The following is a 21,022-nucleotide window of genomic DNA, read 5'->3' as shown; positions in this document are numbered from 1 at the left end:
GCAGAATTCCTCGTGTTTGCAGTTCAGAACAATCTGCTTTCACCGCTTGTGCTACCTATATGGTAGGATACCATTTCGTCTGTAGGCCCACTTTAGTAATCTCAATGGGCGCATTTTCGTACCTGTTTACCCTTCATGTTTCCTTTAAACCCTCTCCGCAACCCCCGCACCTTCACTCGCAGCTAACTGTTTCAGCGTTGGGAGAGAGGAAGCGTAGCCGTTAGTGTCGTGTGCGTCGGCATGCTACTTTCCCTGCACTGTGAACTGGCTACTCCTAGTGCGGCTGAGCATACCATCCCGGTATCGATGATAGCGATTTTTTCTCAAGAAATGGAGACCAGCTTAATGCAAACAGCGACAGTTTTACTCAGGCACGCAACTAAGTTTGGAAATGGCTATACGACCGCGGGACAGATATCAGAAAGGCAGTGTGGTCTGTATGGAACCTCGAGAAGGAGCGGCCAAACGCCGTGACCAATGGAACATGAGAACCCTTGCAATCATCAGGACACAGGAGAGTCATTACAAATACATCGACACAGGACGTGGATCATATCAAACTTCAGCTTGCTTTTCTGCCCAGTATGTACAGCGCTGTAGAGCAGACGAATGTACGTTCATACAGAAATGGCCCCGGTCTTCACGCCTTCAGCCCTGCACTTACAAAGAAGACACAGATATCCACCCGTCCCCCAGGCGTCAATTTGGGTGTCCCCGTGGTTTTTGACGGGTTCCGAATCTCACTGTTACAGCCGAAATGAAAGTGATCCTATGGACGGTTACATCTGTCTGGTAACGGTGACATGGCGCCCCTGGCCGACACGGTTAATGCTTTATCTGGGCCATATTCCTTAACAAGATTCTGATATTCCTGTGGCAGACGAAGGACCACGGTTGTCGACATCCCAGAAATGGATGCCCCAATCCAGCCGCACTGCTGACACTGTGAGAGTGTATCATGGCCCCACACAGTTTGCCCAAGGGAAGTTGATGTCATGCCGGGTGAACAGGCCAGTGCTGTGATTACCGAGTGCTGGTGTTGGGAGTGAATTAACAGTGGAAGGAATGTAGAAAGCAATGTTTAACAGGAAGCAAGCGGAGGATGCAAAACGTCCTTGTTGGCCTCAAGGGGTCGGGCAGTCGAATCTGCCAGTGGCAACGAACCATAACTCCTGACTGAAAGATATAACAGAAAGCTGAGGGAAAAGTTTCTGAGAGTGAAAAACAGTCCCTTTACTGGAGGGGCTGCTCTCATCATTAGTAAACCGGTCTTCCTCCCAAACAAACAAAAAAAAAAATATCGGCTGAGTTTAACCGGGCGAGTGTGAAGAAGCGGTGTCAGAAATGCGACCCGTAACATATTTCTATAGTTTTCAACAGGGAAACTCCCGTGTGTGCAGCGTGGCTTCCTTCTTTCATGGAATTATTTTCTACATTCTCCCAAGTTTTATCATATCCCTTCAATATTGTACTTACCACAAATGTACGCAATCCGACAGGTGTGGACTAACCAACGTGATGAAGTGTTATGAGGTGACATCCCTACTTTTGGTTCCAGTGATGTTACTGCTGCAGGTCAACGGGTCATACATCTCCTTCACCATCTCTTTATCTCTGTCTCCAATTTCAGGGATCTACCTACCTTTATCCAAAGGTATTGATTACCTGTGTAAGTTCTCTCCTTGTTTAACTGTCCATTTGCGCCACATTCTTCATGCCTGATCCATTCTGTGACCTGCTTTCCCTGTTGACCCGGTTCCCAATCTTCTTCACTATCGACCACACCAGCAATTCTGGTGTCAACTACGTACTTACTGATCACTCTACCTACAGGTCTCCTCTCTGAATAACATCCATCTGTCATTTCCTGTGAATTTTCTGACAGGCCATACGTTGTATGTTTTTGTCCAACTCACCATGGACACTCGTATTCTCATCCTTCAGCTAGCTTACCACTTGGGACATTGTTAGACCTCTTGCTATCTGTTAAAAACACCAGATCGCATTCATGAAACGTGATTTTCCTTATACACCTGGACATGCCAAATCACTTTTACTTTTCGAAGTAAAGGTGGATCCTGTCTCTCAAAACCCGCATCAGTAACTATCGCGCCTGCTGAACTCGAGGGTTTGATAGACGTGGCGGGGAACGCAAACTTATTGAGAGAATAGAGAATCTGTGAGGAAAGTGTGGTAGGAACCCTCCCCAGTAGGTTGGATTCAGCTACACCTATTTTAATGCGAGAAGTATCAGGAACAAGGGAGATGTATTTAGTGCACAGGTCAGTACATGGAACTACGGAGTTATGACCATTGCCGATGAACATATCAGGAGACAGATTATGGAAAAATGCAAGAATAACAAGTGTTATTATGGATGACATCAATTCTCTAATATTGACTGGATATGTTAGGTGACACCACACATGATTTTTGACTCATGAGGTGGACAGTACAACTGAAGGAAATGCCATATTTGACCAATGAACAAGGTCATCTGTCATATTTTCCGATGTGATACTGCCAGAACACCTGTCACAGACTGTGACCACAACTCTTACTCTTTACCCTGGCATTGAATGAAGATAGGAAGAGACAGTGTTATGAATTAGTTGATTGGGGAGACAGGGAATTCCGATGCTATTATTCAGGAAGTTGGAAGCACAAATTGTGAAGAGACGTACACAGGGCAATGCACCACTGAAATGTGGAACTTCTTTAGGAAGCACTTGCATGTTCTCCTGGATAGTCACGTCCCATTGAGATAGGGTAGACAATGGTAGTGAAGCAATCATGGTTGACAAGGGATAGTCAAGAGGGAGAAAGAAGAGTACTTAAGAGTTAGGAATCAGGGATCAGACAGGCTTCTAATGAACTATAAAGCAGCCATAAATGGTGTTACAATCCCAGAGGCTGTTGCAAGCACGTGGCTAGGGACGAACCTCAGAGCAGTACACAAGCATGGAGACAGGGTCGTGAGGTGTTAGCGCAGCCGTGAATCGTGGAACAGGTATTCAGGAGAATCTTTACACGGAGACAAGGCTTCTGTAGATTATCCAGGGAGTGGTGTGGAGGTTAGAACTGACAGTCCTAAAGGATCAGGAAACGAGGTTTACGCACACGAGGATAGACCAACGGACTGGCGAAGCATGACAGTGACGCCAAGGTTCTTATCCTCAGTTAGCTGATGGAAAACAGGTGTGCTGTAATTAATGAAAACTGGGTACAATTGGAAATCAGACGAGGGGATTAAGACCTAACCATGGAGATAATAGCAAGTTGTGGCATTGCCGGACGGGACCATAACAGAGGCCTTTTAGACCTTTGTGAAGAACAGAAGGATGAAGTGTATCTGCTTAGGACTGATCAGGGAAAGCAGAGGAAATTGACGCATGATACGGAAATAAATTCCTTAATGAATATTTTCTTTCAGTGTTCACAATTAATAGGAAATTGTCAAATGTGAACATAAACTAGAACCAGCTGATATGCTAGAACATGTCGTTGTTAAGAAAGCGTATGAGCTGAAACTTTTACAGAACATTAGCATATCTACGTCCCACTCTGCTGCCGGAGGGGATATACTACATTTCTCTACCACCAGACGGAACGGAAGATACCGCTGCAGTTTTGGGGATTACCTTACTGTCTCCACTGGCTACTGCAGTAGTATCAGATGATTGGACAGTGCCAAGTGTTATTCCATTACTCAAAGGGGAAAAAAAAACATGGAATGCGCTTGGAATTCTAGACAAGTAAGTGCAACATCCGTGCCGTGAAACTGTTGGAGGGTATATTTCGTCAGTACTTGGGGCAGCTGGAGAACGCTAGTCTGATTACTTATTTTCAGCACGGCTTTGAGAGGAGCAGGACGTGTCTCGGGAGTGGAATCAAATTTTTAATTATTAGAGAAAACACATTGCTGAAAATAATAGCAAGACGTTTGATAAGATTCCTTGTTTTTGACTCAGTCAGAAAGTCCTCATTTATTGGCGGCTTTGAAATATGGCTGCTGAATATATAACTAACTTACCCTCAGAAAACAGGGTGTAGTAGTAGATGAAGGGTATTTTGCCTGGAGTTCGGTGACAAGAGGTGTTCCACAGATATCTGATCGGGAAATGGGTGGTTGGGCTGGTCCATTTCCAGATGACAATTCGGGATAGAGTGCATGGTTGTTGTAGATTACAACAAGGCAACGATGAATGCAAAACTGGGTTGAGAATTAGCAAATTGAGCTCAATGTAGAGAAGTGTGAAGTGATACACGTTGCAAGATGGAATTTGAAGGAAGAATGCAGGTTCGATGACAGGCTCATTAACAGCACGGAGGAAAAGAGTTATCTTTAGGTTCCATGTCCAGAGATTCCTCAAAGCTGACAAGCTAGTTGAAAGGCTGTTAAGAAACTGTCGTCGGGGGATTGAGTTCAAGAAACGCTCAATGAACCGGTTTAATCCACAGCTGGGATATTGTGCTCAGTTCTGGTCGCCTCATTACAGGAAGTATGTGACAGCTTTCGAAGCAGAACAACGGAGATTTACCAGTACGCTGCCTGGACCAAAGAATAGGTTTAGCGAGCTATTGCTTTACCTTTTACAACGAAGGAGACTGCATAGGGTTGTGCAAGATAAACGACACAGATCAAGTGGATAGCCAAAGAGTTTTGCCAAGGGTGTAAGTAGCTAATCCGGGACGTTATTGTCGAGTGATTGGAGGGAAATATAGGAGCTAACAGGGGGATGTATTTACATATAATCATGGGTGCGTGGAACGCGGTATCAGGAGTCTTGTAAAAGAGGTATCTATCAGGGACATGTAGGAATCTCTGAGACACATTTATAATAGAAAAGTTGACGGCTATGTCATAAATAAGGCTCTGAGTCAGCAAAAATCAAGGAACAAAGGGCGAACATGGAATTCTAGTGCTCTGTGTTTCTTGTTCTGCCTACGTGAAAAACTAGGATGAAGTCATGGCTGTTTATATTATGGGAGATCTTGCCTGGGACACTCTGGAATGTTTGAAGCCCTAATGGTTGGAGTAGAAATCTCCGTGACCACACCAGGGTCGGGGATGCATTACTGGAGCCAAAAAATGCTGCTCAAAACAGTCCTTTATCCCAGAACGAGCAGAGCGAGGATTGAGTTTTCAGTCTCTCACCAGTGGAACACTCACCAGCTGTCCGTCACCATGAGCACCCACTTGATACTGCGGTGTCTTTGATTTATTAACCAGCCCGATCAGCGTCACAGCATCCCCCTGCCACTTACCCTGCCGTTAACTGCAGGAAACTCCTTGTGCCCCTAATAGAGATTGTGGAAAAATAAGAATTAGGGACCCCACATCATCATTTAACTGTGATCATCTCTCCCCATCTCACTGCCACTCAACGTTTGATCCCTTCAAAAAGGTACTTAGCGGCAGCGCCCGGATACTAGCCCACCTTCCCTCCGGTACATTGACCCCTCAGGAGTCAGCATCAAGTTCAACAGTCCCACTAATCCCCTTTCCTCAACTTATGACAGAACCATAGAGTTTTGGGGCACACGGCCCAAGATTCTCTCTCATGACACAAAGTGCAGCCTTTCACGCCGTTCCACCCTCGGTGGAGCAATTTGATAAGCGGGCCTTGTGTCTCACATTGCCCGAGCGCTCCCACCATTCAATACACACTACTCCCCACCGATGCTGCAGCTGCTCTGGTTTTATTACCACCCCGCTCGCAGATACAGCTTTCCACCTCCACTTACATGCCGTAGGTGAATCTTGAGCCCACCAATGAAGACCTGTTTGAAAGATGAGAAGAAGGTATAAAATCAGTGCGAGATTCACAGAGCACGGTGAGCAATACACGTAGATACTGCACTCTCTCTGTCTCGGTGCTGCCGTTAGATGCGACGGTGCATATGCCATGGACACTCATCTGCGAAATGAGACTGCGTGACTGAGAGATGTGTGAAAGCAAATGATTTGTAACTTTTTTTTTTACGAAATTTGTAAATACAATGTTTGATGAAGCATTTTTGTTTACATAGTTCACTATGGGTTATATATAGGAAACCGTGTATGGGATGACCTGGAGGATTAACTCCTCTGTCGTGAAGACCTGTCGTACCTTTGGTCCTCAACCGGTACTCAGGTCTCACCTGTGGCTCCAGGTAAGCTGTCTGCATAGAACAGTGGGCACACCTCGGGTAACGGCTTCGTCAGGCCGGCCAGCCCAAGTGGGAGTAGCCTTCGGGGCTTTTGAACCCTCGATCACTTTGGGCCTGTCTACTGAAAGAATGTAAAGACTGGGTTTGGCGGACTGCGAGGAAGAAACCAGCAGCTAGTTCAGCGGGCAGGAAGGCGCTTCCAAGCAGGTGTTCTGGAGCGTGAAGGACCCGACAAGACATGTAGATCGTCCTTGCCATCCACTCCATCTTGATCTATCTCCAGTCGTCTTGACTCTCGTTTTACCCGTGGATCCAGATGGATAAGGATGAGAGCGTGAGAATGACGACCTGGGTAACTCTCCCTCACTTGCAAATCACGACACACAACAAGCACACACATCCAAGGATGAAAGTGGTCCTCATCGCTCGCCATGGAAGCACGGACACACACATGTGTAGGCTTTAACTGAATGCCATGCGTCATTACGCTACCACGTCATATTTGAGTACCTCACTAATAGAGAACGAACAGGACAAGATATCTCGGTCACATGTGTTCCTCTTTCGATTAATTTCTGGAGATACAAAACATAACAGCACTGGAGCAAGAAGTAGGTAGGAGGTGAACAGAGATGGCGGGGTTTACCAGGGTCAGATTTCCTGTGTCGCGTTAAACAAGAAAGTAGAGTGAGCACATTTCCTGTATATGCAGGGAGTTGAATAGTTCGCTATAAATAATCAGGTAAGATCCTAGATGTGCATGTTGAGCGGTCTCGGGAGACAAAAAGCACCCAGGAAAAGCAGAGCTACAGATGAGGGAAGAATAACCTAGAGGCTAAGTGTTTATTTGAATCCATTATAACTTAATAAGTATGTTCCTCAAGCAAACCAGTCTTAGGTTTCCATATAGTCACAAATAAACAGTTTCATAATACATTTATTTCGAAATCTTACTTTTTGCAGTTAAATTTGTGGTTACCGTCGGGTGCAAAAGAACATTGACAGAATGTAGATCCGGGCAGTGATTAGATAATACGGAGTTCAACACAGAAGGTGAATCGGTCAATAAGATTAAAGAGGAGATCATATTCCGATATATTAAGTGTAAACGTGCGATGGGAAGGCTGGAAAATGATGCTAGAGAGGACGTGAAATGGAAAGAAATAGTGTACGAACTGAATAAGTATTTTGAATGTCACTTCACGCTGGTAGACACTATCAGTACAGTGGACGCTCCAGAGTGTCAGGTGGTAGAAGTATGTGTGAACGGTCTGAAGGAAGCTAAACAAGATGCGTCACTCTACACACCAGGGTTCTGAAAGAGGTGACTGGAAAGATTCTGGTGGTAATGGTAATGAACTATCAATATTTAATTGATTCTGGCTTTCCAAGATGATTTGAAGCATAGATTGAGTGGATAGCGACAAACGTTTCCGAGAGCGGACATGGCTAATACGAGGTGTCTAAGATGATTGGAGGATAGTAAAAAAAATGACAGAGATATGTTTCTTTTTTCATATGGGGTGGTGAATGTGTTTTCCGCTGTTTCAGAATGTTGGTGGAGGCAGATACATTCATACGTATGCACATGCAAAATAGAAAAAAATGTAAGGCTGTTTAAGAGGGAATGTTAGAATGTCCACATGATCACAAGAGCATAAGAATTGGGACATTCACCCCACCAAGTCTGCTCCGCATTTCATCACGTCCGATCCCCGAACCCACTCAGCTCATACAACTGCGTCCTCATCATATCCTTTGATGCCCTGATCGATCAGGAAAATACCAACTACCACTTTAGAAATATGCACGAACGTGTTCTCCACGGCAGTCTGTGGCAGAGCATACACAGACTAAACATATCCTCCTTACGTCTGTTCCAAAGGGTTGTCAATCAATTTTAGATTGACCCCTCTATTTCCAGATACACCCACTATAGGGAGCATCCTCTCCACATCCACCTTACCAAGTCATTTCATTATGAGGAAGGATTCAATGAGATCCCCACCCATCCTTCGACATTTCAGTGAGTACAGGCCCAAACCTCCCAAATACTTACAATATGTTAACATCGTCATTCCCGGAATTATCCTCTTGAAAATCCCCTGTACTCTCTCCAATGACAGCTCATCCTTTCTGAGATATGGGTCCCAAACTGTTGACAAAGTTCCAATTGCGGCTTGAATAATGCCTTACAAAGGCTCGACATTACGTCTTTGTTTAAATATTCCATTCTCCTTCAAATAAACGCTAAAATAGCATTTGACTTCTTTACCACAGAATAGATCTGTAAATTAACCTTCTGGGAGGCTTACACAAGAGCTCTTATGTCCTTCTGCTCCTCTGTGTTTAACCCTTCTGCCTATTTAGATAATAGTCCGCACGATCGTTCATTTTACCAAATTGCATTATCATACAATCCCCAATACTATATTCAATGTACAACTTTCTTGCCCATTACTCCAGCTGCAATCGCATCGTTTCCTTTCCACTACCTACCCATCAGCCTGTCGTGATGTCGTCCGCAACCTTTGCCACAAAGCCTTCAATTCCATAATCTAATCATTGACAAACAATGTAAAAAGCAGTGGTCCTGTCATAGTCCGGTCCGTGAACTGCGCATTCCGGTTCACTGTCCTGTCCGTTGATTCCTTATTCCGGGTTTTCCTGTTTTCCCTTGTTCCATTGGGTGCCCTAATTGAGGCAGTTAATTCTAGTTTGGGGCTGGCACACAACAAGCTCTCAATCCCAGGATTCCCGGCTGGACTGTTCCCTTCCCCTTCCGCCTGCAGCCTTGCCTGAAACCCTCGTCTGCCTCTTCGTCAGAATCCCTGTGTAGTTCACCCGCCGAACTGAGATTACAACCTTGTCACGCCAAGATATGAAACATTCTATCGTTGAGTTTGGAACTGTCTCTTTGCGTCCCCATGTTTAGTGTCTGTGTTCTGTGTACGGGTCCCGGCCCTACGTCCTGTTCCCGAAGAGGGGTCCTGACTCTGTAGAGCCCCGACCCTATGTCCTGTTACCAATGTTGAGTCCCGGCTCTGTGTTCTGTGTTCCTGTGTTCCAAGTCCAGGCGCCATGTTCCAGCCCTGTCTTAGTCTGAGCTTCGTGTGCTCGCCCAGCCCAGGAGTTCCTTTCCCAGCCCGGTGCTGGAGATTCCTCGTCCTGTGCTGGATCGTCCCCATCCGAATCCTCGGCAGTTTACCTCAGCCGTCATCCCGGCCCTGCAGTCCAAGTAGGAGTCTCGGTTCCGTACTCAAGAGACTAACCAAGCCGAGTCCAAGACCCAAGCCAACCCTAGTTCAAAAGCCACGTTCTGCCCTGTAGTATCTCGTCCAGTCCACGTCCAAGGCTCTGAGCGTCCAATCCACGTCCAAGGGTCTGTATTCCTGTGTTCCAAAACCAAGTCCAGGCGCCGTGTTCCAACCCTGTCTAAATCTGAGCTTCGTGTCCTCATCTAGTTTTTGTTCCTCGCCCAGGCCTGTGCTGGAGATTCCTTGTCCTAGACTGGAGTACTTCGTCCTGTGTGGGTGAACCTTGTCCTGACCTTGCCAAGATCCTAGTCCCGAGTCCTAGCCTAGACTCAGGTTCCGAGTCCCAACCAAGACTCAGGTTCCGGGTCCTTGTCCAGGCTCTGGTTCCGGAGTGCCATGTTCCTAGTCCAGGCTCCCCGTTCCCAATTTCCCGTCTGGGTTCCGTGTTTCTAGTCCAAGTCCTAGCCCAGGCCCCGAATCCTAGTCTCGTCCAGGGTCTGTGTCAATATCCAGGTCGATTCTTCCTTACTCACCTTGCTATCTCGATCAACCTAGTCCTGTTCCGAGTACTTCAGTGTCTGTGTCTTGCATTTGGTTACGCTCCCAACGCCCACCTTGTTACAGGTCCAAGTACTGTTCCCTAAGGAACATCACTAGTCAGCAGCAGTTAACGGCAAAGTCCCACACGCTCGCTGCCTCCTACCTGTCATCCATCACGCCATCCAATCCAGTATCCTTCCTGTAACGCGATAGAAGTTTATCTTAGTAAGAAGCTTCAGGTGTGGGACCTCATTAAACGCCTCCTGAAAATCGAAGTAAATGAAATCCACTGCCTCTCATTTGTCCACCCTGCTTGTCACTTCCTCGAAGAACTCTAACAGATTTATCAGGCAAATTGTAATTACGATGACACCCATTTCTGCTCCCTGACACTCACGGACCTCTATAGCACTGTCAGCGTCTTCCACAGTGAAGACAGATACAAAGTACCCGTTCAGTTCATTTGCCATTTCTTCATCCCTCATTACTACTTCGCCAGTACTTTTTACCAATGGACGAATATCAACTCTCATTTCCATTTTACTCTTAATATAAGTGAAAAAAAATGGTGCCCTGCTTTATGTTATTGGCCAGTCTTCCTTCATATTTGACCGCGTCCCTTCTCCTAAATCTTGTAGTTGTCTTTTGATGGATTTTAAAAGTTTCTCAATGATCCAACTTCCCATTTACTTTTGCTGCCTTAAGTGCTAAGGACTTTTCTGCAGTCCTTCACTTCTTTCGTCAGTAACGATCTCCTACCCCTGCCAGTTAAGAACTTCTTCCTCTGTGAGATATATTTTCTCTTGCAAATTGTGCACTGTATACAGACATTTCACCCATCTGCCATAATCGCCGCTAGTATCCTTCCCCTTTCCACCTGGGCAAGCTTCTCTGTCATACCGCTGTGATTCCCGTTATTCGTTTGCGAATCTCACAGAATGCAATATGACTTCCATCATATTATGATCGCTGCCACCAAGGGTTCTTTATTAATGTTCCTAATAAGAACTGAGTTAATGCACAGCACCCAGTATAAATGCCTTGCCACCAGTAGGCTCAACAACAAGCTGCTTTAAAAAAAAGCTATTTCGTAGCTATTCACTGCGTTCCGTCTTGCCATTCGACACTGACCAGATTTTCCCAATCCCCGGCATATATAGAAGCCCTCCATTACAATTTTCTCATTACCCTTACTATTTGCCTTTTCAAGATCCCTTTGCGACCTTAACCCGATACCTTGGCTACCATTTGCAGTCCTATATCTCACTCCCATAATGGAATTTTCACCCTTATCATTTCTGAATCCCACTCATAAAGATTCAGCATTATCTGACTCTATTTAGCCACTTTCTAAATATGAGATTCCATTGCTTACCAAGAGAACCAGTCCAACGCCTATGCCATCCTGTCTGTCTTTCTGATACAAAATTAATCAGCTCCTAAATACGACCTCCTTTCAGCCACAATTCAATGATACCGACTGTCCTCTAATTACGCCACGAGTTCGTCCACATTATTCCGAATGCCTCGCACATTTAGGTATAACGTCTTCAATCCTGCATTCTTCCACGTTTTGAATTTCACCACTGTAATACAAGATGACTGGTTTATCTGCATTTGTGCCCAACCATTGGCTTAACTTTCCGTGCATTCATGTTGCAGCCAGCATGTTCTTGCAAACCTCCTGGCTCATCATCAGCTCCAACATACTCTGGTTCCCATCACCTTGACATATTAGTTTAAACCATTCCTTGCAGCTTTTGTAAATCTGGCCACAAGGAGATTACCCTCTTCAATTTGAAGTCTTAACCGTCCATTTTGTGCAGGTCTAACCTGTTCCAGAAGAGGCCGCAATTATCCAGAATCCCTTCCCCGGCTCCAATTCTTCAGCCAAGCATTTATCAGCCACTTATTGTATTCCTGTATCACAGTCGCGTGGAACAAGCCGCACGCCGCATATTACTACCTTTAAGGTCTTGCTTCTCAGCTACCTTCCTAACTCCCTATATTATTTTTTTTTTCAGAGCTACCTCCCATTTTCTTCCTATGCTGTTACTACCAAAATGCACCGGGACTTCTGGCTGGTCAACCTCCCTTTTTTCAGGATATTATGGACTTGTCACGTGGTCAAGTGGTTAAGGCATTCGACTAGCGACCCGAAGGTTGTGAGTTCGAGCCCCAGCCGAGGCAGCGTGCTGTGTCCTTGAGCAAGGCACTTAACCACACATCGCTCTGCGACGACACTGGTGCCAAACTGTATCGGCCCTTGCTCTTCCCTTGGACAACACCGGTGTCGTGGAGAGGGGAGACTGAGCAGCATGAGCAACCGCCGGTGAAGACTTTCCAGGCGCAGATCCATGGTCTTGCAAGACTAACGGATGCCTTAATGGACGTGTCCGGAAACCTTTCGACCCCTGACACCTGGGAGGCAGGCTGCCATCCGTGTTTAGTTCTTTTTTTTTTAACCACTGAATCGCCTGTCTTTTGCCCTGACTATAGAGTCCCTATTACTGTTGCCAACATCTTCAGTCCCCTGCCCTTCTGAGCCACGGGGCCAGACTCGGTGCAGTGCCACCGTCGCAGTTGCTTCCCCCAGGTAGGAAGTCCCAACAGTACTCAGAATGGAGTACTTGTTGTTGTGGGGGGCGGGTCCACAGGTGTGCTCTCCATCATCTGAAGTTCCTCCTTCCCATTCCGGACAGTAACCCATGTCCGTAGAGTAGGTTACGGTGTCGCCAAAACATCGGGGACAGAAAGCCCTGTACTGTCACTGATCTCAGTTCTATTTACAGCGTATGGTAACATGGTTTTAATCCCGTGAGATCTTGACTGCAAAATCCGTTATGACATCTTAAGGAGCACAATTATAGAGTGCACGTGTCCCTGACCAGTCTAGAGTTGGGCATTCCGTACTGGAGCGGAGGGCAGCTGCTTACAAAGTTCCTTCGCTTTGGAACTGCAGCATGAAGAGAGGAGATTCTGTATCTGTTACTTCTGGAGAACTCCACGCCTCCACCACCATGAGTACCCAGGCGATACGGCTGCGCCTCGGGTGCATATACCGGCCAGCTCAACATGATTTTCAGCAGTCAGACGGGATACTCTTCCTCTGCTGCTGCTGAACCTGGACCGTTCCGCGCGATAGTTCGCTCTCCTCACAGGGGCAGACGCTGCGCTGTGGCGTTATACCCATCCTCCATCTGATCTAAGATTTCTGAGGCACTCTGACCGACAGTTCATAGCTCTTTCACACTTCTGTGTATTTTAACCCTCCATCCTTGTAGGTACATAAGTCATTTGACAAGACGGCCCTCATGAGGCTGCTAAAAAGGATAGGAACCCCTGGAATATTGCACCGTGATGAGGCAGGGATTAAATCAGCTGATTGTTGGGCAGAGTGGGTCGAAGTTCTGGAAAGGCATATTCCTCTCTGTATCTCAATAAATAAACAAATAGGTATAAAAGAATAGATATTTGAATGAATAGAATATTGTCTGGTTGGCAGGAAGCAAAGTGTCGGAGTAAAGAGGGACGTACAGGTTGGCTGCCGGTGCCTTGGGTTTTCTGCAGGTATCGGTGTTAGGACCGCTGCATTTCACGTTAAATATTACTGATATGCATGGCAACATTGATGGTTTCTGGGCCAAGGTTGCGTACGATACCAAGATAAGCGGCGGGGCAGGTAGTTTTGAGGAAGCAGGAAGTATTCAGTCGGGCTTGGACAGATTTGGAGACGAGGCAATGGACTGCCAGATGGAATAGTGTGTCGGAAATATTATGGTCCTACACTAAAATGAATAATGGCGCAAACTACTTTCTGAAAGATGCGAACATTCAATAATGAGATGTGTAAAGATATATTGTTGTCCAGGGCAGGATCCTGTAACGGGTAACTTACAGGTTGAGTTGGTAGTTGCGATGACAAATGCAATATTTATTCATTTCCAGAGACAAGAATGTAAACGCATGGATGCAATACTGATATTTTATCAGTCATTGCTGAGACGGCAAATGGAGCATTATTAGTGGATCCCGATATGGATGCTAGGTTGTGCTGGCACTGGCGAGGATACAGAGGAGCAGACGAGTATGATGAGAAAGCTATCAGGTAAGTAAAGGTTAACTGATGAGAAAATTAGCATTGGCCTACAATCGCAAGAGCTTTGAAGAATGAGCTGGAAAACGATGGACTATTCAACGGCCTGGATAGAGTAGATGGAGAGAGGACGTTCCCTCTGGGGGACTGGGGGATTGGAGCAGAGTGCATAGCCTAAGAGATGATGAAGAATTCCCTTCGCTGGTGGATGCTGAATCTGAGGGATTTCATTTCCATAGATGTGGAGGCCATGTTCTTGAGTTTACTGAAGCTGGAGTTTGATAGGCCTTTGATTCGTAAAGTTGACAAAGTACAGGGATAAAACAGGAGAGAGGAGGTGAGCGGGATAACAAATGAGACAAGATTACACGGCGGAGAGTCTCGATGGGCCGAATGGCTCAATACTTCTCCTACATCTCATGGTCTTATCGGAAACTATTTATAAATCGTCCGTGTACCGCTAATTGTTGATGAGATTTTTGAGTCATTATTGAGGGTGAAATTTTGGAGTATCTTGTAGTACGTGATAAAACAGTCTCAGACCAATAGTGTTTTGTGCAGGGGGGATCTTGACTGAGAAATCTGTCAGGAAAATTTGCAAGTCTTAAGAATTCATTGCAAGACCCTGTGATCGAACCATATTCGGGCAATCATTTTGAGAGTCGAGGACAACCTTTCAAACGGTCCCTTCCCTTAGGAAGAGCACCGTGACAATAGGGGCTTCATCATGGGAGAGTTTCTACCCCTCTATGAAGGTGAGCACCCTAACGATATATTGCCTCTGATTCATTTATCGCCTCCCTCACAGAGACAATTTTCCACATGCACTAACTCTCCAATTCCGAGCCTTTGGCCGCTAATTGCTTTTGTACGCCAGAATCTGAAAAAAAAACCTCAGTAGTGTGGAGCGAGGTAAACCCAGAGTCCTGGTTCACTGTTAGCTCAGCAGGACGGACGCCATGCCTCCTCGCACAAAACGGAGATTTGTGGTCCCCTCATGCGAGGTGTTGTCTTTAGGTGGGACAGTGAAAATGTTCTGAATCCGACAGTATTGAATTGACCTTGCAGGAAGGCGGGACAAAGATGCGGAAAAACGGGGTCAAGGCGGGTCTTTACATGATAGCTCTGCTTTACGCTTGCCATTAGCTCGGAAGACCAGAAAATGTATTCAGCTTTTTTGACCGAGATAGGGATGGGGAAAGGGAAGAGAAGCTGGTGGTCAACCTGGATGAAATCTCATTTTTCAGTGATGTATCTGCAGGGGCTTAAGACGTTTGGGAGTGATGGATTCACCCTCGGACTCTCTCACGGTGGTGTCTGAAAAGAGAATGCTGTCTAAGTTGCATGCCATCTTGGACAATGTCTCCCATCCACTACATAATGTACTGGGTGGGCACAGGAGTACATTCAGCCAGAGACTCATTCCTCCGAGATGCAGCACAGAGCGTCATAGGAAGTCATTCCTGCCTGTGGCCACCAAACTTTACAACTCCTCCCTTGGAGGGTCAGACACCCTGAAGCAATAGGCTTGTCCTGGACTTATTTCATAATTTACGGGCTTAATTTACATATTACTATTTAACTATTTATGGTTCTATTACTATTTATTATTTATGGTGCAACTGTAACGAAAACCAATTTCCCCCGGGATCAATAAAGTATGACTCTGACTATGACTATGAAGAAAGTGTTCTGCACACTCACCACGGGAGTGCTGTTGTCCTGTGTGGAGGCATTCTTCTGTCACTGGATATTGGGAGACTGTAGGTTCGGGTGACTAAGCTGTGCACATGATACGTTGGCTTTGGAAACATGGCGGTACCTATGGGTTGTCCCGAGCACATTCTAGGGAAGTATTGATCAGGCCGCCGGGTAGTCTCCCTTCTGGAATGCGCTTGAGGGAGAAATTCTTCAGCCCGTTGACCACTGATCACACAAAAGAGCCAACTACACTTCTCGCTGTTTGACCTACCCCTTGCAGGAATGCACGAAGAAGGTAGAATTGTTGACATGGGCATTCTGCTCAGTGAGCGTGCGGTTGAAATCACTTGCGTCGGTCAAGACCTTCCAATGGATATTCCTGGCGAACACATCCATCATCGGGAAACGAATTATAAACAGCTGAAAATGCAAACACCGTAAAATAGTGATAATACAATTCAACAAATCACCTCTTTCAGCTCTATTTTGTCATTCAATCAGGTTTAAGATCATATTTGAGATCTATTCAGTCAGGTTTCAGGTCATATATGAGTTCACTTTGCAGTTCCACTCACTTATAGCCCAGCTTCCGGACCCGCGACGCTTTCCCCTGCAGTCCTTACAACAGTCCTCCCTTTAGTATCTCGGGACATAGACAATCCTTCCGGTTGAAAGGCACCCAACATTGCTCACTGCATCTATTTGAGATTCAGATTCAGATACATGTATTTATCATATACATCCGCTGCTTTTACCAGACCCGCCTATGGTTTCCTCAAAGAATATCTACATATTTGTCAGGCATGATTTCCCGTTAACCTAAGCATGCTATTTTCGGCCTAATGTACAGTGTGCCTTTCAGTACCCCGAAACCTGCTCCTCCATAATGGATATCAAAAACGTCTTGAGATGCCGAATTCCATACCCTTATAGAAATCATTGATCTTATTCTGTGCTGGCAGATCTCTGGGTCTTAATCTCAAACACCTGGACCAACTCCAGTTTTTCCTCCTTGTCAAGCAGTTGTATATGACTTCAGCAGCTGATAATGAATAACCATCAGACGATTCTGCAGGTTTCCTTCCTGAACAACTACCCCTCTAGAGATTGGGTGGGGGGGGGGAGTCAGACGCAACACAACGTATTGTCAGATTTCAGCTGGTACTCACTCGTGGGTTGGTTGGTGTTGGAGGATTGTCCCAGAGCTCTTCGGGAAGCATCATGTAGATTGCAAGCACTCTATGCCAGCTCAATGATATGAGAAATTGTCCATTGTATTGGATATTCATCCCTAAGGGTGTTATAGAATATTATAAAATGTCATAATTATCTTTGGTAACGCTAATATACTAAATTGTGAGTTTCGATATAAAACACAGTACTGTCCAGCCGTTCCGCTATGTTGTGATGACATTATAACCTAGTTTAAGATCAATCTGAATTTTCACTCCATGCAGACCGCCATATGCTTATTAAGGAGCTTCGCAAGTGATCTATTGTGTCTTCCTCTGCTACCACCCCGGGCAACACACCACACGCCTTATCAATAACCATGTCAATATCTGCTGCAAGCTTGATGGATCTATGGCGTGGATCCCAAATGTCCTTCTACAATCTAACTTCTCACTTCTCCGGCCTGAACAACCCCCCACCATTTGTCAGAACACATCCTGTCCCTGTTCTGCAGCAGCAACACTCTACATTATCTGCAAGTCAGCAAAGCTTCTTGTCATCTGCAAGCTTAATATCCCAACTTACACTGCCTCATTCAGTTCAAACCGAGTCATAGAAGAGAACTGCACAGAAACATGCCCTTCGTCCTACTTAGTCCGTGCTGAACGACTTAAACTGCTCACTCCTATGGACCAGCACCAGGAACAGAAGACTTCATCCCCCTCCCATCTATGTACATGTTCAAACTTCGCTTAAACTTTGAAGCCGAGCTCGCATGCACCACTCCTGCTGGCAGCTCGTTAAACATTTCCATAACGTTTGAGTGAAGACGGATCCCCTCAAAAAATTCAGTTTTCAACCTTAACCTCTGCTTGTATTTCCATCTAGCGTCAGTGGAAAACTCTTGCTTGTATTAACCTATCTATACCATCCTAATTTTTAAACCTCTAAGAAATTTCCTCTGAATATTCTATTTCCCAGGGAGTAAAGTCCTAACTAATTCAATATTCCCTTATAACTCAGGTCCTCAAGGTCCGGTAACTTCTTTTTAAATTTCCTTTATCCTATTTCAAACGTTTACATCTCAGTTATGATAACTTCAACACAACTTCCCATCTCCTGTACTCAATAATTTTATTTACGAAGGCCAATGTGCGAAAAGCTTTCATGACCACCCTATCAAACCGTGACGCTGCTTCCAACCAAACCTCGCATTTGACTGAATTGAATTGCATCTGCCACTTTAAGCTCAATTTTCTAGCTCTCCCAGATCCCGCTGCCAGCCAAGGCAGCATTCCTCACTGGCCAATACAGCCCCATATCTTGGTGTGATCCCTAACTTTTACTGATCGAGTTAACCGCATTATCAATCAGGTCATTGAGATAAATGACAAGCAACAACAGACACCACATCGATCCATACGGCTCCCAACTAGTCACAGGCCTCCGGCCAGAGAGGCAACCATCTATAACCATACTCTAGCCTCTCTGCAAAGCTAATGTCTATTCCAATGTACTACCTAATCTTGAATACCGCGCGAATGATCTGCTGAAATCCATTTATACAGCATCCACAGCCTTGGCTTCATCAGCTTTATGTGTGACCGCCTCGATAACCTCTTAAGCACGAAACTAAGCTGATTATTCTTAATCAGTCGATATCAAAGCACATACTTATATATCTTTTCCCTTAGAATTCCTCAAAGTAATTTTACCACTATTGATGCCAGGCTCACCGACCTATAGTTTCCTGCTTTATAATTACAGCAACAACATCGTCTATCCTCCAGCATTCCAGTACCTTACTTACTGCTGACTATCACTGCTAAGATGAAGACAGTGCTTCCACTTGTATCCCGTAGGGTCCGATGGAGCGCCTTATCAGGATAAGGAATTTATCGACCTAATTTACAACAGGACCGCAATACATCCTCCTCTGTGAAGATGTTGCCGCTTTACCTCGGTAGTCGTTTACTGCTACAGACTCTGCAGTTGTCTACTGACTAAGTAGAGCCGCAAAAGAAAAAATAAATCATTTCTGATCGTCCCATTTATTTTGACTCCACACAGGGATTCACTTTCTGTTCTTCTAGACGACAAATTGTGTCCTTTGCAATGCTTTTGCTCTTAACATATCTGAGGTATCCCCAATCCTTCCCCTTTACTTGTCTGCTTTGGCAAACATATGCCTTCCAATGGCGTTCCTGATTATTTTTTAAGTGTTCCATTGTATTAAGGCTCCTGCAGAAATATATTTTTTTTCCTACCTGCCTATATGTGATAGGCATTTCCAGTTTCTCTCACCCAGATCTTCCACATGTCAAGATAAACACTGTTTTCTACACCTATTATCTTTACTTATTATTCTGTCAGGCACATACAAGCAGTGTAATCTCAAAAGGCCAATGTTCAAAGCCTTCAACTCATCAAGTACATTTGTGCCAGGAATAGCTTGCCCCAGTTCACAGTCGACAGATTCTTTCGGTTGACTGAATTTAGAATCTCAACCCGCGGACTTGACCAGTCTTTTTGCAAAATTACTTTGAAACTAACAGTATTTTGAACACTAGAGGTAAGATGTTTTGTCTCGAACTGACTGCACAACCTTTCAACTAGATGTTCTTGAACTGTGGGTCACTTCCGCCGCAAATGTAATTTAAAATCTACCGTGCAAAAGGAGAAAAGAGTTCCATAAGGATATTGCAGGTCCCGCCTAATCCGGAACAGATTCCAATGATCCCAATTGGTTTATGTCCTCCCTACTACAGCAACCCCCAGGGTAAGTCATAATGTGTATAATTTTCCTATTTCTGACCTTACTGGCAGATGGTACGGGTAGTCGTCCTGAGAGAAGAACATTGAAGGTTCGGCCCGTTAACTGAGCACCTTACTCTCTGAACATGCTTTGATGAACCTCGCCACTCTTCCTACCTATGTCATTGGTAACTACCAAAGTTCTATTTTAACTTCATCAGTCCACAGGACTTTTCCCAAAGTGAATCAGGCTTGATTAGATGTTCCTTTGAACATTTTGAATAGTTTTTTTTTGCCGCAATGAGCAAAGGTATGTTTGGAGGGGGGAAAAAAGGGCCGAATTCCATGAAAAGAAAAACCCTCTCCAAGTGTTAAGCACGGGGGTGGATCGATCATATTTTGGGCATGTGCTGCAGCCAGTGCCACGGGGGAAATTTACTGGTAGAGGGGAGAATTAATTCAATTAAATATCAGCAAATTCTGGAAGCAAACATCGCACCGTCTGTTAAAAAAACAGAAGGTGAAAAGAGGATGGCTTCTACAACAGGATAATGATCCTAAACACACCTCAAAATCCACAATGGACTACCTCAAGAGGCGCAAACTGAAGGTTTTGCCATGGCCCTCACAGTCACCTGACCATCAAGAATCATCAAGAATCTGTGGCTAGACCTCAGAAAAACAGTGCATGCAAGACCACCCAAGACTCTTACAGAACCTAAAGACTTCTGCAAGGAAGAAATGGCGAAAATCCCCCAAACAAAAATTGAAAGTCTCTTAGCTGGCTACAGAAAGCTTTTACAAGCTGTGATACTTGCAAAAGTGGGTGTAACTATGTACTGACCATGCAGGGTGCCCAAACAATTGCTTCTGGCCTATTTTCTTTTTTTGTTATTTTGAAACAGCAAAAGATGGAAATTAAAACAAAAGGAAAAGTTTTCTTGCTTCAAATATTAATGAAACGTGTCATATTTAACTTTACACCTTTGGAATTCAGTTCATCTTTTACTCGCCTAGCTATTCAGAATAACAGAAATTTTGACCAAGGGTGCCCAAGATCTTGCATGCCACTGTAGATTGTTCGACAATAAATGTGCAATGAAATAGTGAAGTTTTGATTTCGGAATCTTGCTTGACAAATCTTTTTGAGGCAGGATACATAAAAGAACAATGAATAGATGCTGATGTAAATGGGTCAGCTGAACAAGATAGGGACCCAAGGCGTTACTGGGAAGTTACTGACATGTATCGAAGTTTGCTGCAGGACAAGAGGCAAAGTTTGGAATAAAGATGGCCTGTTACGATTGGCTGACTTTGACCAGTTGTGTTCCGCAGGTCGGGCCTGTCT

The 21,022-nt window shown here is 45.0% G+C and overlaps 1 protein-coding gene across 1 annotated transcript in view; it reads right to left on the bottom strand.

The window, feature by feature from the left end:
• Nucleotides 1-342: 342 nt before the first annotated feature.
• Nucleotides 343-21,022, bottom strand: part of LOC134341526 (uncharacterized) — a 32,639-nt gene continuing 11,959 nt past the window's right edge. The window contains exons 5-9 of the mRNA XM_063039397.1: nt 16,917-17,038; nt 16,019-16,167; nt 5,749-5,784; nt 5,269-5,301; nt 343-1,176 (exon numbers count right to left, since the gene is read on the bottom strand). Coding sequence (XP_062895467.1) covers nt 1,125-1,176; nt 5,269-5,301; nt 5,749-5,784; nt 16,019-16,167; nt 16,917-17,038 — 392 coding nt within the window. The 3' untranslated portion in view covers nt 343-1,124. The remainder of the gene's footprint in view (nt 1,177-5,268; nt 5,302-5,748; nt 5,785-16,018; nt 16,168-16,916; nt 17,039-21,022) is intronic.

Source organism: Mobula hypostoma, unplaced genomic scaffold (assembly GCF_963921235.1).
Source record: "Mobula hypostoma unplaced genomic scaffold, sMobHyp1.1 scaffold_36, whole genome shotgun sequence".
Classification (NCBI taxonomy): Eukaryota; Metazoa; Chordata; class Chondrichthyes; order Myliobatiformes; family Myliobatidae; genus Mobula; species Mobula hypostoma.
The sequence above is the reverse complement of the archived record's forward strand: the minus strand, read 5'-3'. Positions and strand labels throughout refer to the sequence as shown.